Source organism: Diachasma alloeum, unplaced genomic scaffold (assembly GCF_001412515.2).
Source record: "Diachasma alloeum isolate Michigan unplaced genomic scaffold, Dall2.0 Dall_scaffold_00280, whole genome shotgun sequence".
Taxonomy (NCBI): domain Eukaryota; kingdom Metazoa; phylum Arthropoda; class Insecta; order Hymenoptera; family Braconidae; genus Diachasma; species Diachasma alloeum.
This window is the reverse complement of record NW_021680419.1, coordinates 1,526,268-1,554,072: the sequence shown is the minus strand read 5'-3', so window position 1 is coordinate 1,554,072 and position 27,805 is coordinate 1,526,268. Positions and strand designations below refer to the sequence as shown.

Below are 27,805 nucleotides of genomic sequence, written 5' to 3'. Positions count from 1 at the left end.
GGGGGGGGGGGGGGGAGAGAGCGAGCAAAGGAACAGAGTCTCGTGAATTTTGTTGTCTATTTCGGGTTTTTTTTTCTATGCGTGAATTTAGTTTATTTTGCAGTCTTTGAGAACATACTTACTCTCTTCTTTTAAAACTACTTTATTTTTCTTTTTCTGTTGATGATCGAAACTGAATTTGAAATGAACTTTGTACGCGTCGGTTTAGCTCCATCAGGTGATAAAACAAAACTCGTCTCCTCATATAAATGAATTGGAGAATTTCACTCTCGAAAAACAGCTAATCCAAGAAGAATAAATACATGGTATATACATATCACAAGAAATGCAAAAGAATATAATGCAAAAGAATATTCATTTGCGCATTTTTGGAAACAGAGAAAAAAAATTATTCAAACTCCTCCACAAGTGTCCAGGCATGATGAACTCGAAGGGAACTAAGTCTTATTTATTTTTTTGTTGTTTATCATCGAAAAATATTCAATGAAAAATACCTATTATTTATAATTCTTAAATTCTTACTTAATTTTACAATCAGCAAACAGGAATACTCGGTTTATCCAGTCATTATTATTTTTTCATTTAGGGAAATTTCAATATTTTATTTCTTCTTCACATTCAATTATTCACTCTTGCCTCACAATTTTGTGTCTAGCTCGAGAAAAGAACAAATGATTTGTATAATTGAAAAAAAAAACAATCGTCATAAGGTGTTAATAAGCATAAGAAGCAATCCGTTGACCTGAATATGTCTTTTATATTATTCATAATGATGAAGCAGGGATTGAGTAGACATTATCCTTATGATTATTTGCATGAATAGTTTGGGGATTTGGACAAATGGAAATTTTTAAACTGCTGTTAAAATTGATGGCAGGAGACCTTCCCATTGATAAATAAATCCTCGAGACTTAGAGTGCAAATCTGCGGGTCCATTTTCCAATAAAAATATTTCCAATTCCACTTGAACAAGTTTCCAAAATACTCACAAAACTAATCCAAATACGAATAATTCTCCATATTCAGGCATATGATGATTTAATTTTCATTCTCGTAAAAAAAAAGCCACTTAGTTCTGACAAATGATATAAATTCATCCTCTAGAAATCTCTATTGCACCGATATTTACACATGGACGTTTATGATTTATTTTTGTCTCAAAGAATAGTTAATAATAATTAATATTCAATATAATTAACGAAACGTCTTTGATATACAATCAAGTAATGTTTTCCAATCGATTAAATTATATTCAATATTTCTTAAATAAAAAAAAAAGTTCACTTAAAATTTTTATAAAAAAGCTCGCACTAAATGTAACATCTATTAACGTCTCTAAAACATCTACGAGTGCATATTTTATTTCTATACCAATGTTTTTGTTTATATAAAAAGAGAAAAAAATATAATTCTTCATTTATCGTTTTCTAGACGCTCACATAGGCAATAGTATGTTAAATATTTATTTACTCGCTATGCATGTATCTTCATTTGCTCCTCCATTCGTCCATTTATTTATTTATTATTTATATTCATTTTTTTCTCTATATCGTACGTCAGTCCATCTCGAATTCCGTTTTTTAGACGAAAAAAAAACCAGTTATTAAATTTCCGTTATTAGTTAGTGTTCGCTCAAGTCATCAACTTTTCCGTTGCATTGCATTTTTCCTGGTGTAATCAATCGCTCGGGAGTATGCATTCTCTTGTCATAAAATGTTTTCATTTTTCATTGCACGAAAGAGATGAAACTTCTGCTGATTTCAAGGTCGTGGATATTTTCGGATGTTTCACTTGGAGTTTGTCAAAATAAATTGCTTGAAAACTCAAATGTATTGGATATAAAAATTGAAAAAGGCTCGACACTCGTCTATAAATGTCACTCCAAACAATTGAAATAAAAATGTCAAATGTAAGGATGACATCCAAAAAACCAACAGATACCTCTCTCTCTACTGTAAATGATGAAACAAAAATCATAGGAAAAGGAATGAATATCTCAACAACTGCTGTACCATCTCTGCCCTAGAGTTGAAGATATTGTCACACATTGTATTTTATTCACATTGAATAGTTGTTAGAAGACAGTCAACAGAATAATTCTCAACTTCAAAGTGAATGTCGCGACTTTATCTGCACTTCTCCCGTGAGATTATCCCACAAATTTCCAATAGTCAACTGAAAATTGAGTTTCGCAAAAAGTGATAGAGGGGAAAGTTCCCTCATTGTCTTAATTTTCCACAGAGTCATGAAATAACCGAGAGTTCATCTTCGATTTCCTAAAGTTTAAAAAACGAACTTATTTCAACTGAAAATTTGTGAGAAATCTACTGAACAAATTTGAATAAAATCTCCTAGGGCAGAGCTCCCTCCTGTAGCCATGATTTTGTACAAATCTAGGAATATTCGGTGTCAAATAAGGCCTGAACAGTTATGGTTTATTATGATCATTGTTTAACGACAATGGATCTGTTATTTTCTGTTGCAATTCACTGACCGCCCCTCCACTCATTAATTTAGCATTATTATTCTCCGTATTTGACACTTTCGAGTATTCCCTCTTGCGCTGAATACTCTCTGTCTTGACAATGGTTATGTCTGGATTATTTTCGAGCACTGAACTCGCTGCTTTTGGTATTGTACTTGCTAGTTCAATGTAACCCCCTCCCTCTCTCTTTATCGATGCTGATGTTGTTGGTATCGTAGCTGTTGCCCCCGCAGCATTCAACTTTTGCAATATTTCATTAACTGAGTCATTAGTGGGATCTCCGTCGTTGCCATCTAGAGGGCTCGCAGCACTCAATTCACCGGCCAATGAAATTCTGTCGGGGCCTTGTAACGTTGATAGATACGTCGCAAGCGTGTGGACGGTGACATTGAGAAATTCGGCTGCCCGGAATAGGGTTATTTCTTTCCTTCGAAGCTTTGATAGGACTTCAGCAGGTCCTGGTTCTGACCAAAAGTCTCGGACTCTAGAAACATGTAGTTCAGGCTGAACATTATTCTTACGTTGATATATTATCCTTAAAGTGTTTATGATTGAGTAGAATTTTACCCAAAATGTGTCAAATTAATAACTTTCATTGTCTTATTAATGATTGACGCATTCTGTCAACTCGTTGGATTCACAAACAGTCATCAGTTGTCATTCCACTCAATCATAGAGTCATGAGGGCTTGAGGAATGAGCAGTGCTTTTTTTACATACCTGTAAGGGTGTTTAAGGCAACCATAACTGTCACGGTATCTTCCGTAGAGTGTTCCATAGGATACACCAAGTATCTCAGCGGCAGTCTTCATCTCAAGTTCTTTACTTTTGATAGCATCCATAACGCGTCTCGTGAATGGCTCCTCCCAGAATTCCTGTCGTCTGCCTGTTGTTAGGTAGTCGTTCATTTTTACAACATCACGGAATTGTTCGGGAATCGCTGGGTTCGTTGCATTTGAGTTTGACGGAGTGCTGGGAGCTGCAGATTCTGGACATAAGAGTAGAAATTTTAGATGGAGAACAAAGTTCACGCTAAAATTACATAACAATTTTTATTTGAGGGCCCGGGGGATTATCTTTCGAACGTGATCTTGGTGGTTTTTTTTATTTTGATTGTCTGAAATGATCTCCAATTGTCATTCAGTTTTACGTAGTCCTGGAGTCTCCAAAAATTGTGATTGTATAATGAAAAAAACGTTGAAAAGAAGCTGAACATTTTGAAAATCAATAATTTGATGTATCTATTGGCTGTCAGATCGTTAGTTACTATGACAAATTATCCATTCACTATTTCCTCTCTATCGGACTTATTTCTTAATCTTTATTAAAAACGCTCTTTGAAAATGTTCAGTTTTTTTCCTACTTTTTGTTTATTTTACAATCATAATTTTTAGAGACTTCTTTCTGCGTGATGTAAAATCCAATGGACATTGTGATATATTTTACATTATAAAGATGGAAAAACAATCGAATTAACTTTCGAAAGATAATCCACCCGGGCTCTGAAATCAAGACAAAAATGCGAGACTAATGATAAATTTTCCCTTTTGTAACGGAATTTTTAACAAACGAATTGTTAAATCTGTGAGCTTTTTTTCTTTAGTGTGTAACAGGAATAATCCGAGATTGAACGAGGTCACTTACGTTTTTTTTCTTGGTCTGAGTTGACGTCTTCCTTGGATAAGTAGGACAACTGAAAATTTAATAATCAATTATTGAAGGGGGACAGGGATTAAAATATCATGAGCTATTTAGGAAGTGGGAATTTACCACTGGCAGCGGAGGCTCATTGTTCTCGTTCATCATCATCTCGTCGTCCCAGCTCTCGTGATCGCCCTCACTCATCATTTCCTCCTGGATTAAAAACATATTTCATTGAAGTTTCTCATTCTTTCGAGCCCCAGAAATTCTATTTGGGGAGGTCATCGGTGGGTACGAGGGGGGCATTCTCTACTGCTGTTCAAGATACATATACAGGTAAAGTCTCTTTGACGAACGAAACAATGAAGGAAAAACCGAAAAGTCAGTGGACCGAAAAAGACTCAGCAATATCATTTCAAATTGGGAATTTCCCCAGCTCTCCAATATTGATTCCAAAAATACCGATTAACCTACTTCTCTTCGAGATCGTGAAACATTTACGATGAAAAACGAAAAGTTTATACCACACTGTTGGATATTTATTGAAATAGCAGTTACACTCCAATTTGCAATTTTGTGACTTGAAATTGGATTCAAGATCAAATTATTCATGAATGTTTGATTTATGAGGTTGAACATTTAGGGAAATTGGAGTTGTTCATGTTTAACAAGCGCTAAAGTTTTAAATTAACGTTTTTCAGAATTGAATTTTAATTTTAGATAAAATTAAAATTGAAGGGAATGGGTGATTGAATTTCCGTCATTTTCACTATCGCATCAATCAAAAATTGATACTTTATTGAATTTCCATATGACTAGCGAAGTGGTAAAACGGTACAAGTCAGTTTTGACTATTAACCAGTTTTCAATTAATATCTCGGAAACCAAGGGATATAGCAAAATTTTTGTTATAACTTTTTTTGTAGAGCCGACTGAGAGCCACAAAAATGTAATGACGAGAATTTCGCTATCTCCGTTAGAGCCCGAAATATTCCTGAAAACCTCAACTGGGAGATAAGTCGACTCAAACCGTTTTACCACTTCGCCACTGATATAAATTGATTGTTCTTAAATATCTCAAGAATGTTCACACGAAATTTCCCATCAGTGCAATATATTCTCCCAACTCCCTATTCTCTTCAGTAATTTCTCCATCCAAATGATTCCAAATGATTCAATCATTTAGAGGTTGAACATTCCAGGAAATTGGAGTTGCTCATGTCTAACAAGTGCACAAGTTTCAAATTAACGTTTTTATCCGATTGAATTTTAGATGAAATTCAAATTCCAGCCAATAGTTGCCTCTAAAAATCCCGTGAAGTTTCACATAAATGAGTTGTGGTTAATTTCAGAATGTTCGCATGAAATTTTCCCTTAGTGCAATATATTCCCCCATTTTCTTCACTGTTTTCATCATCCAAATGTTTCGTTAATCTCCCAACGTAAATGAGCTTTCTTCCGGTTGGCGCCGTAGAATGGATTTCAACATCCCTCAACACGTTCTCACTGGGACTAAACAGGATATTCCGCGTTGGAGGGTTAATGGGGCTTACGGGAAATGTTCGTACGTTTCCAGTGATGCATGTAACTTTAGGTGTGAATACGTCGTGGGCTGATGGTGGATCGTCGAGGGGTGGTCTGCCCCGGCGTTTTTGTTTTGGAGGGGGTGGTTCGTCAGCGTCACCTTCCCTCAGCACTGTCTCAACACCGGGAGTTCCAGCTCCCGGACTGTGCCCACTGTTATTCAGCTCATTCTGGGTTGAATCACTTCGCCAGCTCACCTCCGCCAATCCTTTTATGTGTAAATCCTCTGCAGTTTTCAGCAGAGATGACAGTCTTGTCTGGAATCATTCCCAAAAATACCAATAAGGTAAATGGCCCTAGGCTCGTCTAGCTGAGGTGAACGCATCGTTAGTCCAATATTTCTATCGAAATGAGCGTCAAGATGCGGTGATTTGAATTACGTATCAGAGGATAAAACCTTCAGAATTGGAATTTATTTATATTAATTGTGATAGTTACCATTTTTTAATAAATAATCGTCCATGAATGGGAAAAGTCCCATGTCCCCATGCTCGTTTGACACATGTCCCTATCCTCGTCTCGTGATTTGAGTGATATGGAAAGGTTATATCTGAACTAATTACATCGCGAGTAGCCTATTTTGCGATAAAACAACGTTGAAAAATATCTCGAGGCACAAAATTATATTTCCACTGGACAGTCCTACCTTTTAAATGATTTTTTCATCCGTTTAGTCCGTTACCAGTTGCCAGATCAATGCCATTTTCATTGTACCTATTCTTTTAATTGGCGGTATTCCAGTGAAATATCCGGATGTTACTATGATTTATGCATTTTTATTAAATTTTTAACTATTCGAAACCTTAGTCAAGGGATTTTTAATCCCATTTTACTATTGTAACGGAGATATCAACGTTTTAAAATTGTGAGTTTCTTAACTTGTGGCTTAAGAACTGACTCTGTCACAGCGCGAGTTGATGTGAATGGGATTTTTCTCTCGTATTATTCAATAAATAACTCTGCATTGGTGTCTGTAACTTTTCTTATTGACTAAAATAATAACTCCAATCGTACTTCAGTCTTAATAGATTCTTGGGACTATCAAAATGAGTAAAATGTGATAGCTGGCAGCATCTGAACGAGCATAGGTACATTTACCGTACATTGTTGGAATTTCTTGTGAAGTTGAATTCAATTCAAGATTCAATTAAATTATTACCTGAAATGTCATGAGTAATTTTCGAACAGTGTATTTTCAAATCCGAACATCTCGTCTTCAATTATATCATGAATAAGTGTGTCAATGTATAATTGTGTCAATCATGAATTTTCAATCTTGAAATTGAAATAATTCTCCAACTTTCACCGTTTAATGATATTCCAAATGCGAGATTGCCTCAATTGTATTCTATTAAATATCCAATTGTTTGTTGTTCGAGTGTCAAAAAATGGAGAGGAATAAATGCGGAATGACAAAAAATTGAAATGAAAAAACGAGTAGGAGCGAGGTGAAGGCGATAGGATGAACAATGAATCCAATTATTGTCGGTTAATATATCCAACCGGCAATATCGAGTTGAAATAGTTGAAATTAGGAGAGTGGGGGACTTTCTATGCAGCTTTCTACCGCTGTGCATTGAAAATAACAGGGGAAAAAGATGAATAAATAGGAGGAAGTAGAAAAAAAAATCGAATGTGGGTCAGGGCCTTGAAACGATTCCAGTGTTGAATAAATATATATTTGAAAAGAATTCCGCTTTCGTTTAATGGAAAACCAGTGGCAAAGAGAATTTTTATTTTTCATTAAATTGTGAATTGTTCTGTTATTTACTGGCTCATGACCATTTTTTTTTAAATCGCGCTATTCATGCAGGTTTGTCCCACTTCACAGGAAATTGACTTCGTAAACGCAGATTATTGAATATTTTAGCCGAGTGAATTGCACTAGAATCGAAGAAGAAATCGTATTTTTCTGATTTTCTTGATGTGGAAATAAAGAAACCGAAAAATTACATTCTCCAATGCTCATGATTAATTCTTCCATCACGTACACAGCATAAAGTGAGAATGAGTGAAAATAAAAATTGCAAATGTGAGAGAGTAAATAGAAATAACTCACGTGATCGATATTGATCTCCCCCTTGTACATGAATTCAACGAGTACTTTGATGTCTGAGAATTTGACGTCACGCATTATTACTATTGGATCCTTCTCCTCGTACTGCGACAATATTGTGTCGAAGTATGTGCTACACGCACTCAGGACAACCTGAAAGGAAAATTCAGAGTATTAAGTGCTTTTTATTTGCTGAAGTGAATTTATCTCGTTTTGTTTTGGATGGAAAGCCAGAGGAAAAAGTTTTATGGGAGAACTTGATGAAATTATTTCATCAGCATTAAAAATTCTTTCACCCCCAAGGGTAGTCTCAGCTTCTCTACCCTCAGAGGAGAGAATTCTGATCTCAACTCGAATCTAAAACCCCCGAGAAAACAATCATCCCCAATTCATTCCATCGAAATGGTGAATGTGAATTTAATAAAATCTCATGAAGAGAGAGGCAAAAAAATTGCAGGGGCGTAAAAACACGAAGAAGGGTGATTTTAAAAAAGGGGGAGTTGGGAGTTGAAAAAAAAAATGTGTCTATCTCAGAGCCCCGCCCAAACTACGACAGCCAGTCAATAGCCTGAATATTTAATGGGCAAGTGAAGTCCGTATTGATTTTCCTTGAATTTTACGCCGTCCGCAAATAAGGCCGTAAAGGAAAGCGCTTGGGCAAAAGCCGCCTGCTGGCCGTCAACTTCGCAGTGCCTTCAGCACCCCCTTCCCCCCCCCCCTCCCACCTCCTAGACTACCTCTATATATCTCTTTATTATATCCACGGACTCTTTTATGGTGAAATACAGCAATAAAAAAAGGTTGGAATGAGTGGATAAAGGGGAGGGGAGTGGAGAGGGGGGGAGGGGTAAAAATTGAAATTATACTCCCCGCTTCATATCGAAACATTCCGAGTCTGCCTTGGGCAAGGCGCACAATTTTTCCATCTACTTCTTTCTATCCCCACCCTTTGGCTTCTTTTTTCACTTCTCCTTTTTCTTTTCCTCCACGATGTCTTCCCGGTAATAAACTCTATATATCTCCCGTATAACGGCGATCCATCTTATATATATACATATATATATATATATATATACGACGACGGGGAGTGGGAGGATTGAGGGGAGGTGAATTGCACGAGAGACGTAAAAAAAGGATATTGAGGCGAAAATCGCCCGATGGATTTTTCTGATCGGAATTTTTCGAAAATACTCCATGATAAATTGCATTTTATCTCCAAGTGTCAAGTCAATGTTAATATATATTTCAATGTTAGTGAGTTCCAGGACTCCCAACTGGAGTGATGCAATCGTCTGAATCATCGAAAGGAAAAATGAAATAAAAATTATTCGAAATTCACCGGACGGATTTTTCTGATCGGAATTTTTCGAAAATACTCAATAATAAATTGCATTTTATATCCAATTGTCAAGTCAATGTTATATATTTCAATGTTAGTGAGTTCCAGGACTCCCAACTGGAGCGATTCAATCGTCTGAATCATCGAGAGGAAAAATGAAATAAAAATTATTCAAAATTCACCCGATGGATTTTTCTGATCGGAATTTTTCGAGAATACCCAATGATAAATTGCATTTTATCCTCAATTGTCAAGTCAATGTTACAGATTTCAATTTTATTGAGTTCCATGACTCTCAACTGGAATGATTCAATCCTCTGAATCATCGAAAGGAAAAAATGAAATAAAAATCATTCGAAATTCTGTTTTTTTGCCATTTCCATGGTCGTATTTATGATTTAATTCCTTATCGTGAATGAGTCACTCTCGACGCACCATACAGGGAGAATTGCTACTCACGTATGTCCCTTCAGGCGCAGAATTAATTAACGCTTGCTGCGCGTTCGTTCGTACTTCGTTTTTCATCAGTTCTTCTTTTTCCTTACACGATTTTTTTTTTCCATCAGTTTTTAATATCCTTTTTTTTCAACTTCTGTAGTTACTTTTTCCAACGTCCTTTCACGAAGACGAAAATAATGAATATGCTTTCCTGCGCTTCTTCTTTTTTCTCATCTATACTCATATTTTATGTTTTTTTTTATTTCGCTTCTTTTTTCGGGAAGTACTTTTTTTATGCACTTCAGCGCTTTGTTCTTTTCCCTTTGATTTAGCGCTTCGCGTGGTAACGTGAGCGGCAATCCGAAAGCAATGGATTGCGGGGAATTACAAGGGAGAGGTGAAAGTTTGAAATGCAGAAGTCAGATTTTCGGTTTAATTTTGTTAGAATGAATTCTTCAATTTGCGGAAGGATTTTGACATTTTCCATTTTTCCATTCAGTCTGTGGGATTTGCTTTGTGAGTTTTCCTCCATAATTACGATTCAAATTTTCTCTCTCTATCGATGATTGGTTCTGTCGAATGGATGAATGAGGTAAATGCGAGTGACAGGCATTGAAGTTTGAGAGAAAACTTCAAAGAATGAGAAAAAAGGACGACGGCATAAAAGGAAAATATCTGACGATATTGGATGAAACGTCCAAAGATGAGTTTTGAAATTGATTCCAAAAGCTGGCCAGGACTTCAACTATGTGCTATTGGCATTCTTTCCAAAGTTTCCGATCGAAAAAACGAGGAGAAATAGCACAACCGACTGGACATTCAAAATTTCATTCAACTTCAAACTTTTAACGAAATAATTTTCCCTCTATTCCGCTTGAATTATGGAGCATCGCACGGAGAGAAATATTCAATAAAAATTACGTATCTTTTCCGTAATTCCGGAGCGAAATGTGGTTGTAGGAAATTTTACGGAACTGTCACGGAATTTTTCCGGAGCGTTCCGTAATTTTTATCTGAATCTCTTGTGAAAAATTACGATGCCGTCACTTAAATTTTCTGAGTCGATTCCGTAATCGGTGAGTGCAGTGAGAGTTCCGTAATTTTTACTGAACATTTCTCTCCGTGCGGAGTACGCGAGAGATTGGACGAAAATCAATCGTTTAATAAGTCACACGTACATTTGAGGCACGAGGGATGAACAATCAACTGTGGAAAAAAAACGGACTGGGGAAAAATATGCGAAACAGTTGCGACAAATTATTCGGTTCATTAAAAACCCAGAGAAAATGAAATTCCACTTGCTGACGCAACCAATAGCAGATGAGAAACCAAAAACCCGGTGAGGGAAAGAATTTCGAAAAATTCTGAGAAATCGTTGAGTCGGTAGACGGTGACGTAAGAATTAGAAAAAGGAAAAAAAGACGAGTCATTGGGATTTTTGAAATTCTAAAAGAAAGAGAACAAAAAAATGTTGCGCCTGAGAATTCAAACGGAAATGTACAGAAAAACAACTTATTCAATGCTTTTTTTTTCCTTTTTTTTCGTGGAAAGAAACGTTTCACTGCGGATAATGTCTGATTTACGACGAAAATATTTCAAAAGAGGGGGAAAAAAGTTGTGATAAGAAAACAACCTTATTTTTCCGCTTTACGCTCTCTCATTTTTATTTTTCCGATTGATTGGATTTATCAAAGTAGTTAAAAAAATCGTTGCAGAGATGAAATCCAAGAGCTTCTTTCGTGCACATATGACTCATTGGGTTACAGGAAATCGTGAGATATTTCAACAAAAAAAAAGGAGAGAAAAAAAATACCGAGAACAAACGTCAGTGTTTTTTAATTTTGCATGAAATTGCAACGACGTAAAAAAGTGGAATATTTTACTGAGGAAGATAAAGAGACAAGAGTGTTAGACGAAGAGGGAGAAGTAGACTGAAAAATAGGAAGGTGAAAAATGTATGTACGGAAAAAATGTCCTCACCATGATGATGTTAGTGGAAAAAAATTAAATCTTAATCCTACGGACTGGGCGTAAACGTATGCGATATATAATGCGTATGTGAAATTTTTCTGCCACACGGAGAGAAATGTTCCGTAAAAATTACGGAATTCACAGTTCGCTCACCGATTACGCAATCGACTCAGAAAATTTAAGGGACGGTACCGTAATTTTTCACAGGGATTCGGGTAAAAATTAGGGTTCGCTCTGAAAAAATTTAGTAACAGTTTCATAAAATCTCCTACAACCACATTACGCTCCGGATTTGCGGAAAAGATGCATAATTTTTATTAAATATTTCAGTAGCGAAGTGGTAAAGCTGTTTAAGTCGACTTACCTCCCAGTTGAGTTTTTGAGGAATATTTCCGAATCTAAGGGAGATAGCGAAATTTTCGTGATTACATTTATTGTAGCTCTCAATCAGCTCTACAAAAAAGATTATAACAAAAATTTAGCTATCTCCCTTAGATTCCGAGATATTCACTGAAAACTGGTCAATAGTCAAAATTGACTTGTACCGTTTCCACTTCGCTACTGAATTTTGTGGGGACATGAGTGTCCAATCTCCTATTGGCCGTATGATCCTCCTCGGTGGAGACATTCTATTATAATGTTTATGTGAAAATTTAAAAAACCCCGAGGATCACGTTCGAAAAATACTCCACCCGGGCCTTAATTTTCAATTCAACGATTCTAATTCTAAATTTCACTTTTTTTACAGGAAGTGATAATTACGTTTGTTGTAGCTCTCAATCGGCTCTCAATCGTGATAATTACGTTTGTTGTAGCTCTCAATCGGCTCTACAAAGAAAAATAACAAAGATTTTGTCATCTCCCTCAGGTTCCAAGATATTCATTGAATTGATCAATAGTCAAAACTGACTTGTACCGTTTTACCACTTCGCTACTGATTTCTCTCCGTGTATCTCCGCGATAAACTCCAATTAACACTTATACTCGTGTCGATAATTTTTTAGAATCCCCTCCTCTTCCTCCCCCGTGACTTTTGAATAAATGAATTTTATCTTATTTCTTTGGAGCTCGATATAAAGTTACAGTTTTTCAGTGAATTAAATTGAATACTGAGCAGCGCTTCCTGCGATTTTTATCCTTACATTCAACGTCATTAGAAATGCTGAGTTGCAAAACGTCTAATAATTCAGGATTTTCTTGGGTTCAGTTTCTGAAGACTAAAATTTTTCAACTTCCTCGAGGTTTTTGTATTTTTGTAGGAAGACTGATTGAATTAACAACTCGGGATTAATTAGCATAAATAAAACTAGCGTGTGAGAGCCGGCTTCATGTCCTGCTACGGCAGCCCATGGAGTTTTATCTGCCGAAGGCTTTAATGGCCCCCTATGCTAAACAGGCATATTTTATCTTCACATTTTCTCTTAATTTCCATTGATGTGATTTCAAATCGGTTTATGGTTCCTCCTAGTTCCATTGTTCCCTTTCTAGAAATTTCAAGATTGTTGCTGTGTTCTGGCCTGCGAAGGACTGATTGAGAATTTCGCACAGTGGAATTTTTCTCCAGTCAGTTGTCTGCAATTTAATCTAGGGAAGTTGGACCCCCGTATGCAAACGGAACTTTCTGGAATGTGTCCTCATCATCCAGTGCGGAATAGTTTCGAACGTAGCAATTTCCGAAAATTGCTTTTTTCTTTGGTCTAAAAATTCCGAAGATGATAAACTGAGTTGAGTTCTTGGAAATTCAGGAGATGAATTTTCATATTTTATTTTAATCTTCAATTAATTATGTTACGAGTTCTCGTAAGAAGTCTGCAGTCTCATCTGAGAGAAATCTCGAATCTCGAGTCCCATTTTTTTAATTCATGCCAAACGAACATGTACACATGGAAAAAAATTATTTTTGCCAAATATTCATTTACTTGAGAGAAGCAGTTATTTTTTCAAAATCATATTTCTCCAGTTGAGTCATCCTCAGGTTAATTTAAAAAAAATTAAATTAAAAAAACAAATAAAAAAAATTAATTAATTAATTAATTTAAAAAAAAATTTATTACTTTAAAAAATTTTTTTTTCACTTCAGAGAAGCCTTTATTTTTTCAAAATCATATTTCTCCAATTGAGTCATCCTCAGGTGATCCGGATTATGCACATGATCTGGGATGAACTCCTCCAATGATTATTCATTGTTCCTAAATTTTTTATTTTCTACATTTTTTATTTTTATTTCTAGAGAAATAAAAATGTTCAGTAAAAATTGCGGAACTCACAGCTCGCTCACCGATTACGGAATCGTCTCAGAAAATTGAAGTGACGGTATCGTAATTTTCATTAAACCCTCACAGTAACGATCGATTCAAGGGAATAAAAACTTCGGAGGTCAATGAGACACCAAAGGGGAAAGACAACGACACCTGGGGGCAGGTGGCTAAAAGATCGCCAGCTGTCATCGCGCAAATCCTCCCCCTCTTTAACCATCCTCGACCCCTTGAGGACAATTTTCCTCATTCATCCCCATGACAGAAGTTCGTCACGAGCACAAGTTCTCCATTGTTTATACCACCACTCTTTTCGGTGAGCGTAAATGCCGGTTCGTGCAGTTCACCCATTCAAATGTTTTCTCAATTTGTTTGAGGATATTTTTCATTCTATCAGTGCAGAACGCGTGTCATCGTGTGTTTTCTTCTGGAGATGTTGGTATTATCGGGACCTCTGGTTGGCCTAGCATCAAGTATCATCTTCATTTTTACATTTTTGTTTTGCATTTTATCGGGAAATAGATTAAATAAACTGACCTAAAGAGGAGTGCATGTAGCCCTCGAAACGTGAACAAACGAATTTTTCCAGGGGGAAAAATGCAGAGAAATTCACGTACCAGCACTACAAGCGAGGCGAAATTTACGCTCTTGAAAAAATTATCGTACGGCACCAGAAATTTTATTTTGCATCACCAGAAAAATTACCATGCAGTGCCATATATTTTCCTGTATTTCCACGAAATTTTCTTGAGACCACAATAATTCAGTACACTGAGAGAAAAACGACAAAGTTCTCAAGCAAGTCTTACTTCTGCCAAGAAAATAGTTTTTTGAAAATTATCAAAAAAGGCTTTTTTGTGCCAAACATGCAGAGTGCGCAGGAATGAAAAATTTTTGTCGCGAAAATAGATTTAGTAGTTCAAAAAAAAATTGCATTCTTTGTACATGCAAGTGATGTCATTTCTAGCACTACTCCTTCGTTATTCGATACTCCCATACGTATNTGCGCAGGAATGAAAAATTTTTGTCGCGAAAATAGATTTAGTAGTTCAAAAAAAAATTGCATTCTTTGTACATGCAAGTGATGTCATTTCTAGCACTACTCCTTCGTTATTCGATACTCCCATACGTATTTTGCTCCCGAAAAATCTTTGTTTTATGCGAAACAAGGGATAGTAGTTTTTTTAAATGAACAAATAATAATGATATGACAGAAATCTTGTAATTTAGGGATAAAATATTTGTTGATAAATTTCCCTCTATGAGATATTTTTATTCTGAAAAGGCACCGTCTGGTGTGAATTATCCGCCTCTTGAGCCAAATATTTCGTTGCTGTCGAAAGCAGAACAATTATTCATGTTTGAGACTTTCCGAACCAAACAAATTCTTTTTTGGCAATTTTCAACTAGCGATCTTGTTGGCTCAAACAAGACTTGTTCGACAACGTATTAGTTTTTCCCTCAGTATAGCAAAGTGGTAAAACGGTTTAATTCGACTCATCTCACAGTTGAGTTTTTGAGGAATATTTCGGACTCCAAGGGAGATAGCGAAATTTTCGTAATGACATTTCAGTAGCGAAGCGGTAAACCGGGTCAAGTCGTTCTTTACTATTGGCTAGTTTTTGACGAATATCTCGGAATCTAAGAGAGATAGCAAAATTTTTCTCATGACTTTTTTTATAACGCTCTATTGGCTCTACAAAAAAGGTTATAATAAAAATGTTGCTATCTCCCTTACATTCCGAGATATTTACTGAAAACGGCTCAATAGTCAAAATTGACTTGTACCGTTTTACCACTTCTCAACTGCATTCCCCTAGCGTTGCAAAAAAAATTCCTAGTGCTGCCCAATAATTTCGTTTCTCAAGAAATCAAATTTTCCAACATTTTGAACTCAACTTGCTCATAACGACCTGACTTCATCAAGTGTAATTATTAACTTAAAAATTCAGTCATTTCTACCTTAATGTCACTTCCTCTTCCTTCTTCCTGAATTTTTTCTATCATTTTTATTATTTTTCACGAGTTTATACACGCGACCATTATAACGGCGACGAGAAGGCTCGACTCTTCTCCATTTGAAATTTACTACTAAGTATTGATTTTACAATTTGGAGTCCAACCAAAAGTAAAAAATAAACCAAGCCAAATGTATACTCAACTTTGATGGAGTGCCACCTATTTGGCCTCCCTCTCTCCCCTCTCCTTTTTTTTCTCTCTTTCCCCTTTTCGCATTTTCCCCGCTACCTGAGCGTCCGAGAACGGTTGCGAAACGTGGCAGAAAAGAGAATGACCGAGGAGGGGAGGAAAAAAAACATACAAGACATGAAAAATATAATACGTCTGGGCTGAGAAAAAATTGGAGAGAGGGAGGGAGGGGGCAGGGGCAGGGGGGAATTACACATTTTGTCCAACCCTCCTCTCTTCTCCCCCTCCCCCCCAGCTTCTTGTTCCACCTGCTCGAAACAAAGAGCCAGAAATTTGATCGTTTGTCAAGTTTTATACTCGTCTTGAGTATGATTATGCTTTGTAGTTGTGGATATAATAAAAATGAGGATATTTTGTCGAGTTGGCTTTTGGAATGAATCCATAATGGCTTCGACTGAGGCTGACGGCATTCCACCTTTGGTTTTTTCCTCCAAGAGGGCAGGTATCGAAAAGTACTTGAGATTCTAGAAATTACTCGAGATGTCGTGAATCATAAAATGATGATAGTCAATGATACTCAACTATTTAAATCAAAATCAAGTGTAACCAGGTAAAAGTCAATGTTACTTTCATTTTCCCCTGAAATCACGAGCACACGTGACAGCTCACGAAACTCGAGATAGAAACTCCAAACGCGGCGGGAGTTTGGGGTCTTGTGATAACAAAGTTTGGTATTTTCGATGAGCGCAATCAGGTGATTAGTTTTGGAGATATTGAACTTTGTGGGGGAAACTATTTTGGTCAATATCTGAAAAATCAGTCGACCGAATTCAATTTTCTTGGTCGAAATATTAATCACTGGGTCTTCTGTCTGTTCGAAATAAAATAGGGACACGCTGGTAGGGGGAATTGAAATTTCAGGAGCAGGTGGCATCACTGTTCAGGAGAGTGATATTAAATTCGGTTCAGGGGGAGTAAATTAGGAAATGCCGAATTTTTTAGCAGCAAGAGGACGTGAGTTCCTCAACTTATTTGAATCTCCAATCGAAACGTGAATATTCAGTACCAAATTACCTTGAATTTGGCTAATCTCTGTCAATTTTCAAGGAGAAATTGAACTAATAATCTAGTTTTCATTGATTTTCCCATATAATTTTGAATTTTGAATTGAATTGTGATCAAAATTTCCGTGAAGTGTACGGAAAAGATCAGCAAAAAATGTTTAACAGTACATTGAGAAAAAAAATTATTTTTCCCAAATGTCCATTTACTTGAGAGAAGTATTTTTTTCAATGCCGTATTTCTCCAGTCGAGTCATTCCCAGACAATCGCCATTAAGTGTCAATTATGACAATTATATTGCTCCAGAAGATGAGCATGTTAGTTATCACTTTGAGTGCACTCCGTCAATAATTATCAACACTAGACCTTATCTATTCGTTGTGAAAATGAAGAAATCGAATTTATTAAAATTCATATACTCATAGATGTTTTATAAATATTGATAATGACTTTGTTGGATTATTGAGTCAAATTCATAGAATCCATTCAACTGAGAAATGACGGTTACAAAAACGAATCGACGGGGAGGGCACCAGAGAGTCGCCTGAAAGTTTACATAAACATAAACAATGATTTCATAGGGAGAAAGAACAGTGAGTTCTTTCATTAGGTGACGAATATTCTTTTGGTCTTTGTGACCAGCATTTAATCTCTAGAGAGATCCGTAAAGAGCAGACGTTTCTTCCTCGTGCAATTTAAATGAAGACAAGAAATTAAAGTTCAATCCACTGCATTTCATATTTATTTATATATTCCATTTCCAATAGACTTAAAGAGAATTAAGAGAATGAAGAGTGAAACATCAATGAATAATTTTTAATCTTCGATTAACTTTTTTTTTGACTTTTTAAAATAATCTGATTAAAATCTGTAATTGTTGAAAAATGAGGGGAGGGTTATGAATTGATTTCCTAGAAAACTGAAAAAATTTCTTGAATTTTTCGGAAAATTTCAGCTTTCCAGATAACCGTAGATCTTCAAAGATTTTTCTCGAATTACTTGGGAAACCGAAGAATTTTCATGAATTTTGTAGAGTTTAGAATTTAGGTATGAAAATCTGAGGAGCAAGGATTGATTATTTTTGCGAATGGGAAGTGAAGAATAGAATTTTGGGAAGTAAAGAATAATTTGTTAGTTAAAAAAATTAGAAATACTGGAGATTTTTTTCAGCGGCTACTTCACGTGACTAATTGACCAATCAGAATTGAGGATTAGCGGTCAGGCAGTTCCGAGATATTTCGATATAAAAGAACTTCACGTTTCTTTCATCATTAGTAAATAGGAGGATTAAAAAATTGATCGAAATTCTTCCCTCTAGAAAATAAGAAATTTATGAAAAATGAATAATCATTGAAGGAGTACATCCAAGGTCAAATGCAACACAGTCATCCTCTAGATCAACATGATCGTCATAATGGAAACCTACTCGGGCTCACCTGGGCCTGACTCAGTAGGAAAAATACGATTTTGAAAAAATGAATGCTTCCCTCAAGTAAATGAAAATTTGGCAAAAATAATTTCTTTTTCAGTGTATACTTCCGCATATTAAATTTCGAAGCAATTTCCCCCACTTTCTTTCATAATTTTATAACAGCAGATAAAACGTTTCCAAAAAATTCAAGTTTCTCTGGTAACGACTGACATTTTTTGGAGAATAGACGCGAATCGAGAGTGACGAATGGTGATAAAAAGGAGAGGAGGGAGCAGGGGCTGAGGAGACGTGATCAAATGAGTTTATTTACCTTGTGCGCCCTCAGTGTCTGGCCCTCACAAGCGAGTGTGACGTCACAGTACGCCTGTCTCTCAAGCAACTGCGAGAACATAGTCTGCAGATTGCTGTGATGGTACTTCCATCTAAGGCAGTACTGCTGTGGAAACATATTTGACATTGTTGATGGTGGCGTTGTCACTGAGGCTGAAGGAACGCCGGAGTTACGTTGCTGTTGCATACGAGCGTTTTTATTCAAATCACCGAACTGTTTGTAATTATTTACGATGAACCACAGGGGGTTTCACACGTTTCGGGCGTTGATAACACCTGCGATGACAAAGAACAAATGAAAAAAAGCCCTCACTAAATTCATGAGAATTTATTCCACTTGCTTACACGTATCGATTTGGTCCTAGAGATTTCCTCCTCGCGCTTGCCTCGATCGTCTGCACTCGAGACCCCTTATCTGTAAAAAAAAGCACAAGAAAAAAATTTAATTCTCTCCATATGAATTTTTCATAAAAACTTCATTCAAAAACAATGCGAAAAAAATTCCAACGGTTTATTAGATGCAAACGCTGTCCCTGGCATGAATATTTAATTCTTTTTCAGAGTATGCGAGTGAATAGAATTCTAGGAGAGGTGGAGGAAAAAAAAATTAAGGCGAGATATTATGAAGAAAAAGGAATGTAACTATAATAGACAATTGGAGTGGACAATTTCCGTCGACTGGATGACGCGAAATGACCCACAATTTTTTTTTCTCTTCGTCCATTTCCTCAAGTTTCTTGATTGAGGTAATTTTCAACTCTTGATTTGAATATTCACTCTTATCCGATAGAAACGTAGCAGATTTCGAGATATTATTGAGGAAAATTTGTTTCGTGAATAAACCCGGAACACTTCATCCTTCCTGTAATTCAATTAATCTCCGCTGAGAATCGGGGGGGTCCCTGTAAATTCATATCGTAACTTAATTTCCAGGGTTAAAATAGATACACCCCATGGTGAATGTCCGGGTGGAATCGATCGAGTCCTGACTCACTGGTCTTTTTTTAAAAGAAGAGCCCAGGATGGAAGGTCACAACCCTTGGTTGTCTGCGATTTCATGTTGAAAGATTTTGAAAATGGGGAAAAATTAAACGGAAAAGGAGCTTTCGCTGTTTGATATAGGGGGGAATACCCTTCGGTCACTTTATCGTAAAAATATTTATGTATTTATATCTTGAGGACTCGAAAGAAAGAGCCTCGTAAATTTTACGAGGGCAAGTATAAATTTTTATTTGTGAATGCTAACGAGTACCCATCAAAACTGGGGTAAAATAAAAATTCTCGAGACACACCGAGAAAAAAAATATAAATTGAAGTTTGAGGAAAAATTTCATGACACAAGGAGGATGTAATAGCTTGATTAAACTTTGATGCTGGGATATTCATAAAAATTTTAAAGTTTAATAAAGTTGGAGAGTGAATTGACTGGTGGCATTGATCGATTTCACGAAGAATTTTAGTTTAATCATGAGGTGGTGGTTGAAAAATGTTCCATTTGGATTTCACCCGGGTTTTAATATTTATCGGAATCAATCCAATCAGTATCCACTAACTTTTGAATGCAATTTTCGGAGACGGGATTCCACTCATTGATTTATGGAGTTTCAAATTATTACATTCATAGAATCAATGTCAACTCTGATGAAATTATATTCTGTCGGTTGGTAAAAACGGGCTAACAGTCTCTCGATTTATCCTAGATTCGTAGTTACTTTCTATCATGTCGAAGGAGGTTCTGATTGCAGTCGCCTGCTATCCGAAGTGAAAATCTCCCGTCAATTTCCAATTTTCTAAAACTCCGTAAATACGGGGAAAAAAAACATTCACGTGTTTACAGAAATTGACTTCCGCCTGTACTTGGAAATTTTCGAAAACTGGAGCTATTCTCCACTCGAGCGGAAAAAAAATTTGTGACACGGGAAATGATTTTGTCGTTCCGCTCACTTGATAATCGGTTTTTCAATCATCTTATCATTCTCACATTCTTTCCGTCATTTCGAAAAATCACTGAGATTTCAGACAACTCATTCGAGTTGCTGATAAGTTATTCTGGGCAAAACCGTTGCGTCATTGAGAGCATTGAGCAATAAAACTTCTAGAATTCCCGTTTGAGAATTCAAAATGACGAATGCAGTTTGAAAAATGCTAAATCCTCTTCGTTTCAACGTCCGCGATGGAAAAACAAATTATTTACCAGTGCCCAAAGGAATTCACGGAATTCCACAAACCAAATGATGTGAAGAAAATCATAGTGACTTGGCGCTTATTTATCCTGGCTATGATGGGCCCTGCCGCTCATTTAACTGCAGTGAGTGAGAGCAGTTGAGATGTCTCAGAAGGATACGCCGATTGAATACGTCAGAACATCTCACTGTTAGAAATTTCTTGAAATTTCAATCACAGCGTCATCTGAATTTTCGATTTTATGTATTTAAATTCAATTTCAAATGAGAGCGTTCGCAAAATTTCTCATTCATCTTAAAAATCCAGGAAAACTGGATTTTTCATGTTAAACAATCATTGATTTTTCAATTCAGTAGCGAAGTGGTAAAACGGTACAAGTCAATTTTGACTATTGACCAGTTTTCAATGAATATCGCGGAATCTAAGGGAGATAGCAATATTCTTGTTATGACCTTTTTTGTAGAGCCGATTGAGAGCTACAACAAATGTGATTACCAAAATTTCGCTATTTCTCTTAGATTCGGAAATATTCCTCAAAAACTCAACTGGGAGATGAGTTGATTTATTAAACCGTTTTACCACTTCGCTACTGAATTCAATTTCAACATTTTTAAGTGCTGCATGGGCCTGAAAATCGAGAATTACTTGAATTTTCAAGAAATTAACTGACTTGTCAATAAATGTAACTTTATCGTTGTTAAAAATTTCAAGCTTTTTCACTTAAAATTTCAAGGGTAATTTTTCAACAGTACATTGTCATCGATTACTCGTGTGTATATTCGGATTTGATAAGCCGAGCGGGTTTTTCAGACAGAATTAAATAAAACCGCCTCTATTTCCGACATTAACTTGGGTTATATCTTCATAATAATTGCGAAATAAAAGCCCCTTCTCACAAAATGAATATAAAATCGACGGAACGAGAATTACACCGTTCTCTCATTAAAAAAAAACTTGAGACTCCGCTCTTCCGATTAATTAAAAAATTTCAAAAAAGAAAAACCACCAATACACCGTGATTTATCGGAAATTGAAAAAGTTTCCATCACGTATCAAATATTCTTTTTTCCATTCTTTTCTGCATAGCTTACTCTCCCAGACAACAAAAGTCGATTGCAAAAAAAAAACAACGGAAGTGAAAAATTGAAAAATTAATTAAAGCCTACCATAACCCCCTGGATCCGAAAATTCTCAAACAAATCGTGCACAATCCCTCTTACTCTCCACGAGATTGTCCTGTACTCACTCCACAACCGATAAACACGAGGCGTTATCTTTCACGTCGAAACGTGAAGCTCTCGTCCATTCACAAACCCAACCGGGCGCTTCCCTTTTTCTCTCTCTCTCTCTCTCTCTCTCTCTCTCTCTCTCTCTCTCTCTCTCTCTCTCTCTCTCTCTCTGTCTCTCTCTCTCTCTGTCTNTCTCTCTCTCTCTGTCTGTCTCTCTCTCTCCACTTCACTCCGTTTAGCCGCTGTTCAAAATCAACCGCACGCACATGGTTTGCCCACACATGAATAATAAAAAATACTCCGTATGTAAACATACGACTTCGCCAAACACGAATTTCAAAATGCCAAAGACCAACTGCTAAACGAGATTTACGATTTTAATTACGACAATGTCTTTCTCTGCATTCAGTCTCCCAACAATTTACCGAGGATGAGTAATTCGTTATCAACGGAACATGCTACATCACTTGATTCATCAATATTGGCTCAATAACACAAATAATGGCAAATGCTGTTCAACCGTAAATTTCCAAAAATCAATGAGTAACGTCACGACAAAGGGCATGAAAAAAATTTCCACCGACGTATCATTCGTCAACCAAGCAAAAATTAAAAAGTTACGTTATAAAACGCAACGACCTACAATGCTACAAAATGCTTCGGAACTGCCTTTTCACCCTCCCCTCATTTTATTTCCTTCTTTTCCTTTATCTTTTGTCTCATTCTATTCCGCCTCCACCGTTCGCACATACACATGTACGCGAAAAAAAGAGAGAGAGGGAGAGAGAGAGAGAGAGAGAGAGAGAGAGAGAGAGAGAGAGAGAGAGAGAGAGAGAGAGAGAGGGGGGGGCGGGTGGTCTAGAGGGGGAGGTAAAAAAAAAAGTGAACCCATCGTCCAGCCGAGTCTCCCTGGCCTCCTCTTCTGTTGGCTTTTGCCTCATACCCGCTTTTTATCCCGCGCAGACAACGACGCTGTGTTTTTTTAATTTTTTTTTCACCTTCATTCCCCTCCACTCCCACCACGAGCTCGTCTGGCTCCCTACATCTTAGGCCAATGTACGCCCCCACTATCGCATCACCTCTCCTCCTGCGCCCCGCTTCTTCGCTCTTTTAGACGCGACAGAGCTTGTATCTCACTTCAAACTTTAACTTCTCTTCTTCTCTTTCACCACACAATTACTGTATCGTCCACGCTGTCTTGCTTTCCCGCTTTCTCTCCCTCTTCTCTCTTTTCACTCGGAAACCCCACCACTATTTTTTCCCGCCGAGACACTCAGGGGTGTAGCTGAAGACCGACAGGGGGCCGCCAATATTTTTTTTTCCTCCTTTTTTAATTAAATTTTTGCGCTGTCCGGAGAGGGGAGCTCTTTTTTTTGGCTAGGAATTTGAAAAAAAATTGAAGGTGGGGTCGATCAATTTTAATGGAAGCCGAGGGGTGCGAGAATGCAGAGGGAGATTATTTCTCGTTTGCAAAATATTATGGGGAAATTGAAGACATGCTTTTAGGGGATATTGAACGCTCGGTACGCATTCGATTTTTAAAGGAGCTGTTCGTTTGCTTTTTTCGAGTAGAAAGTAAAGATATTAAAAGGGAACAGAGTGGAATAATATTGGTCCACTAATTTTTCCACTAATCAGTGATGAAAAATGAATAAAATTGTTGAGGAAAATGCATGAATGCTGCCGTAATGAGCGAAGAGCTCAACTGAATCTAGAGAAAAATATGTTGTTGTGTCGAATCCATGCATTTTGCGGTGATTAATAGCGAATCGTCAATAAAAATGTCCATGACATTCAAAAGTTCAGGAATTTGGTGGAAAACAGCAGTCGATGAAATTGTGAGGGCCGTGATGAAATGAAATATTAATGTTACAAATGGCTCTAAAAAAGGCGATATTGAATGTTCGGTACGCATTCAATTTTTAAAGGAGCTGTTCGTTTGCATTTTTCGAGTAGAAAGTAAAGATATTAAAAATGAATAGAGTGGAATAATATTGGTCCACTAATTTTTCCACTAATCAGTGATGAAACATGAAAAAAATTGTTGAGGAAAATGCATGAATGCTGCCGTAATGAGCGAAGAGCTCAACTGAGTCTAGAAAAAATATGTCGTTGTGTCGAATCCATGCATTTTGCGGTGATTAATAGCGAATCATCAATAAAAATGTCCATGACATTCAAAAGTTCAGGAATTTGGTGGAAAACAGCAGTCGATGAAATTGTGAGGGCCGTGATGAAATGAAATATTAATGTTACAAATGGTTCTAAAAACGGAAATAGCAGGTTCTGAATATAAATACAAGGGGCATAAAATAAGGACTATATAACTTTGAGAACTCGCAGGCATTCTATAAAGAGGGGTCTTTTGGGTAATCGATTATTGGGGGAAGTCTATGAATACCACTCTTCTTGTAGCGTCAATTTAACCTGACATTTCAATCGAATACAGTTTTAGTGTCTTTCACATTCTCGAGTGGGTAGATTTTCATTGCTTTTTCTAATAAGAACTAAAATTAAAAAGTTTATTTAATGGTTTTTGGGAATGGTTGTCAATTCACTCGTCTAATGAATGTTTCATGAGGAGAAACGGTGGAAACCATTTTTCTTGCAAAAATACTAATGGAATAAAAGACAAATTTTTCATCGTTCGGGCATATGAAAAATGAAAAATGTCAGCAACCGAATTACCGCAAATGCATAAGTTATCACTCCTCAGACATCTATCATTCGTTAATAATTACAATTCTTGAGAATGCTGATGAGTCATTTAATTATAATAGACACAGAATGTTTGATTACACTTCACTGGTAATTTATCGCAGCATAATTTACGAATACTTTAAACAAGTCGACTATAATGACTAGGAAGTGAGGTGTAAGGACCGCTTTTTGATGTGTAAGCACATAACACTGTTTCTCTGGGTAAAAATTTGAGGGAAGTGGGTATTTAATTGTTTTTTCTAATGAGGAATTTACACTCTCTAAACCTGACAACAATGACTGATGGTAACTGATTTTTGCCTTTTCTTTTGATTTACTTCGCATTATCCAGTCATTTAATATTCTTTGGTAACAGTTTTTTTATTCACTAGGCATGTGCGCGCGCTTATCTATTTGTTGTGAAAATGAAGAAATCGAATTTATTAAACTTCATATACTCACGGATGTTTCATAAATATTGATAATGACTTAAAGAGAATTAAGAAAATGAAGAGTGAAACATCAATGAATAATTTTAAATCTTCGATCAATTCTTTTTTTTTACTTTTTAAAATAATTTGATTAAAATCTGTAATTGTTGAAAAATGAGGGGAGGGTTATGAATTGATTTCCTAGAAAACTGAAACAATTTCGTGAATTCTTCGGAAAATTTTACAGTTTTCCAGATAACCGCAGCTCTTCAAAGATTTTTCTCGAATTACTTGGGAAACCGAAGAATTTTCATGAATTTTGTAGAGTTTAGAATTTATGTATGAAACCCTGAGAAGCAAGAGTTGATCATTTTTGCGTATGATAAATATGAAAAAATTAAAATTTGCGAAGTGAGGAATAATTTGTGAGTGAAAAAAATTTAGAAATACTGTTTTTTTTCTCATGATCAACAATTAGGCAATTTAGATATGTCTTGATATGAAGATAAACTTCACACATGAAAAAATGAAAAATATGACGCAAAAAAAAAATTTGTCATTTGAAGAATTTGAAAATACCGGGGATTTTTTCCAGCGACTACTTCACGCGACTCACTGACCAATCAGAATTGAGGATTAACGGTCAGACAGTTTCGAGATATTTCGATATAAAACAACTTCACGGTTCTTTCATCTTTAGTAAATACTAGGCAATTTAGATGTTGATATAAAAATAAACTTTACGCATGAAAAAATGAAAAATTAATGCAGAAAAAATTTTCGGCATTTGAAGAATTTAAAAATACCGGAGATTGTTTTCAGCGACTACTTCACGTGACTCATTGGCCAATCAGAATTGAGGATTAGCGGTCAGGCAGTTTCGAGATATTTCGATATAAAACAACTTGACGTTTCTTTCATCTTCAGTAAACGAGACGAGATGAGAACAGGAGGATATAGGAGGATAATAAATAATAATAATAATAGGATAGGTCTCTTCTAGTCAATATTTCACGAGTAGAAACGGTGGAAATCATCTCCTTGTGAAAATGCAAATGGAATACAAGACAAATTCTTCATCGTCCGAGCGTATAAAACATGTCAGTAACCGAATTACCGCAAATGCATAATTTATCGCTCCTCAGACATCTATTATTCGTTGATATATCCAATTTCCGTGAATGCTGATGTGTCACTTAATTATAGCAGCCACAGAATGGTTGATTACACTTCGCTGTTTATTTATTACAGCATAATTCACGGGTACTTTAAACAAGTCGATTGCAATGATTAGGAAGTGAGGTACAAGGACCACTTGTTGGTGTGTGAGGCATATAACACTGTTTTTCTGGGCGAAAAAAGTGGGGGAAGTTGGGGTGAAGGTAGGGGGGAAGCGTGAAGCACGTGAGGCAGACGACGCACGACCACTTTTCTACACACGAACCGATGAAAACAAAACCAGATGTGTGACGTCACTACCGGTACCGAGGAAGTTGATCAAATTGTAACGGTGTAACTTCTATTCTCGCTTAATCTTTTAGCATTAATTAGTTGGCAAATATGAAATTTTAATTAATTTTCGTTGAATGAAATTCAGTATTTCCCTCAGTGGCTTAAAATTTCATCATCCAGCGAAGACTTTAGCGACTAATTATTGGAATTAGTTAATTTAATTTGTATTATTAAATGCAGTAATTCCATCGTATTTGAGATTTTTTTTTAATCCTCTGTGTGTGGAGCTCTCCAAATAATGAAGTTTCTCACTTATTTTAACCCAATTTAATATCAATTATGATTGAGTGATCCAGTGGTGTATGATATGGCGATTGGATTCGCTGTAAAATAATGAGAATTTCTTGGTAAAATTAAACAAGTTCAAACTGACTTGTAACTGGTACGAGTCGTTATTCTCATATCGCATTATGGTAGGTCGACATTATCAGTCGTTTATAGACGGAAATTCATAGAGTACACCACAGCAGCAATTTTACTCACTCGTCTTATTGTTAGATTACTCATATTTGTGCATCAATTCTCCCCCAGTCTCTCCCATATACATACGAAGGGGGGGGGGGCGCCGGGGGAGGGAGGGAGAACAAAAGAAAACGGTTTTTCCTGCAGCTGCTATCATTAATTTATCAAGAAAATTTTCAAACATAAATCGAGAATATTCCAAAGATTTACGAGAGCGTAAACATCATTGCAGATAAAAACAAAATGTCCGGGAGTGTACAACGAAGAAGTGTAATTTTTTTTTCTCTCTCCCCCTTTTGCCCCCTTCTCTTTTGCAGTGTCTCTTGTGTTCCATCAATTCCCCCCACTATTTTATTCAACTAAAAAGATAGAGGGGGGCGCACAACGAGAACCCCGTCCATCCATAGATACAACCGGTTTTCGCCTTGTGTTTCACCCGCATTTTTAGAAAAAAATTGAACCAGTTTGTAAAATGAAAAAAGCTCCCCTCTCACCAACATCTCTCTCTCTCTCTCTCTCTCTCTCTCTCTCTCTCTCTCTCTCTCTC

The 27,805-nt window shown here is 36.4% G+C and overlaps 2 protein-coding genes across 6 annotated transcripts in view; one reads left to right on the top strand and one right to left on the bottom strand.

Annotated features, from left to right (window-relative positions):
• Window positions 1-27,805, top strand: part of LOC107038359 (conserved oligomeric Golgi complex subunit 7) — a 69,214-nt gene that overhangs the window by 5,136 nt on the left and 36,273 nt on the right. The window lies entirely within an intron of this gene.
• Window positions 1,346-27,805, bottom strand: part of LOC107038360 — a 64,153-nt gene continuing 37,693 nt past the window's right edge. For all 5 annotated transcript variants that reach the window (XM_015257409.1, XM_015257410.1, XM_029126126.1 and 2 more), the window contains 8 exons: window positions 19,086-19,155; window positions 18,721-19,016; window positions 7,769-7,918; window positions 5,694-5,966; window positions 4,255-4,338; window positions 4,129-4,177; window positions 3,205-3,472; window positions 1,346-2,969 (listed from right to left, as the gene is read on the bottom strand). In XM_015257409.1, the coding sequence (XP_015112895.1) occupies window positions 2,429-2,969; window positions 3,205-3,472; window positions 4,129-4,177; window positions 4,255-4,338; window positions 5,694-5,966; window positions 7,769-7,918; window positions 18,721-18,927 (1,572 nt within the window). In that variant the 5' untranslated portion in view covers window positions 18,928-19,016; window positions 19,086-19,155 and the 3' untranslated portion in view covers window positions 1,346-2,428. The remainder of the gene's footprint in view (window positions 2,970-3,204; window positions 3,473-4,128; window positions 4,178-4,254; window positions 4,339-5,693; window positions 5,967-7,768; window positions 7,919-18,720; window positions 19,017-19,085; window positions 19,156-27,805) is intronic.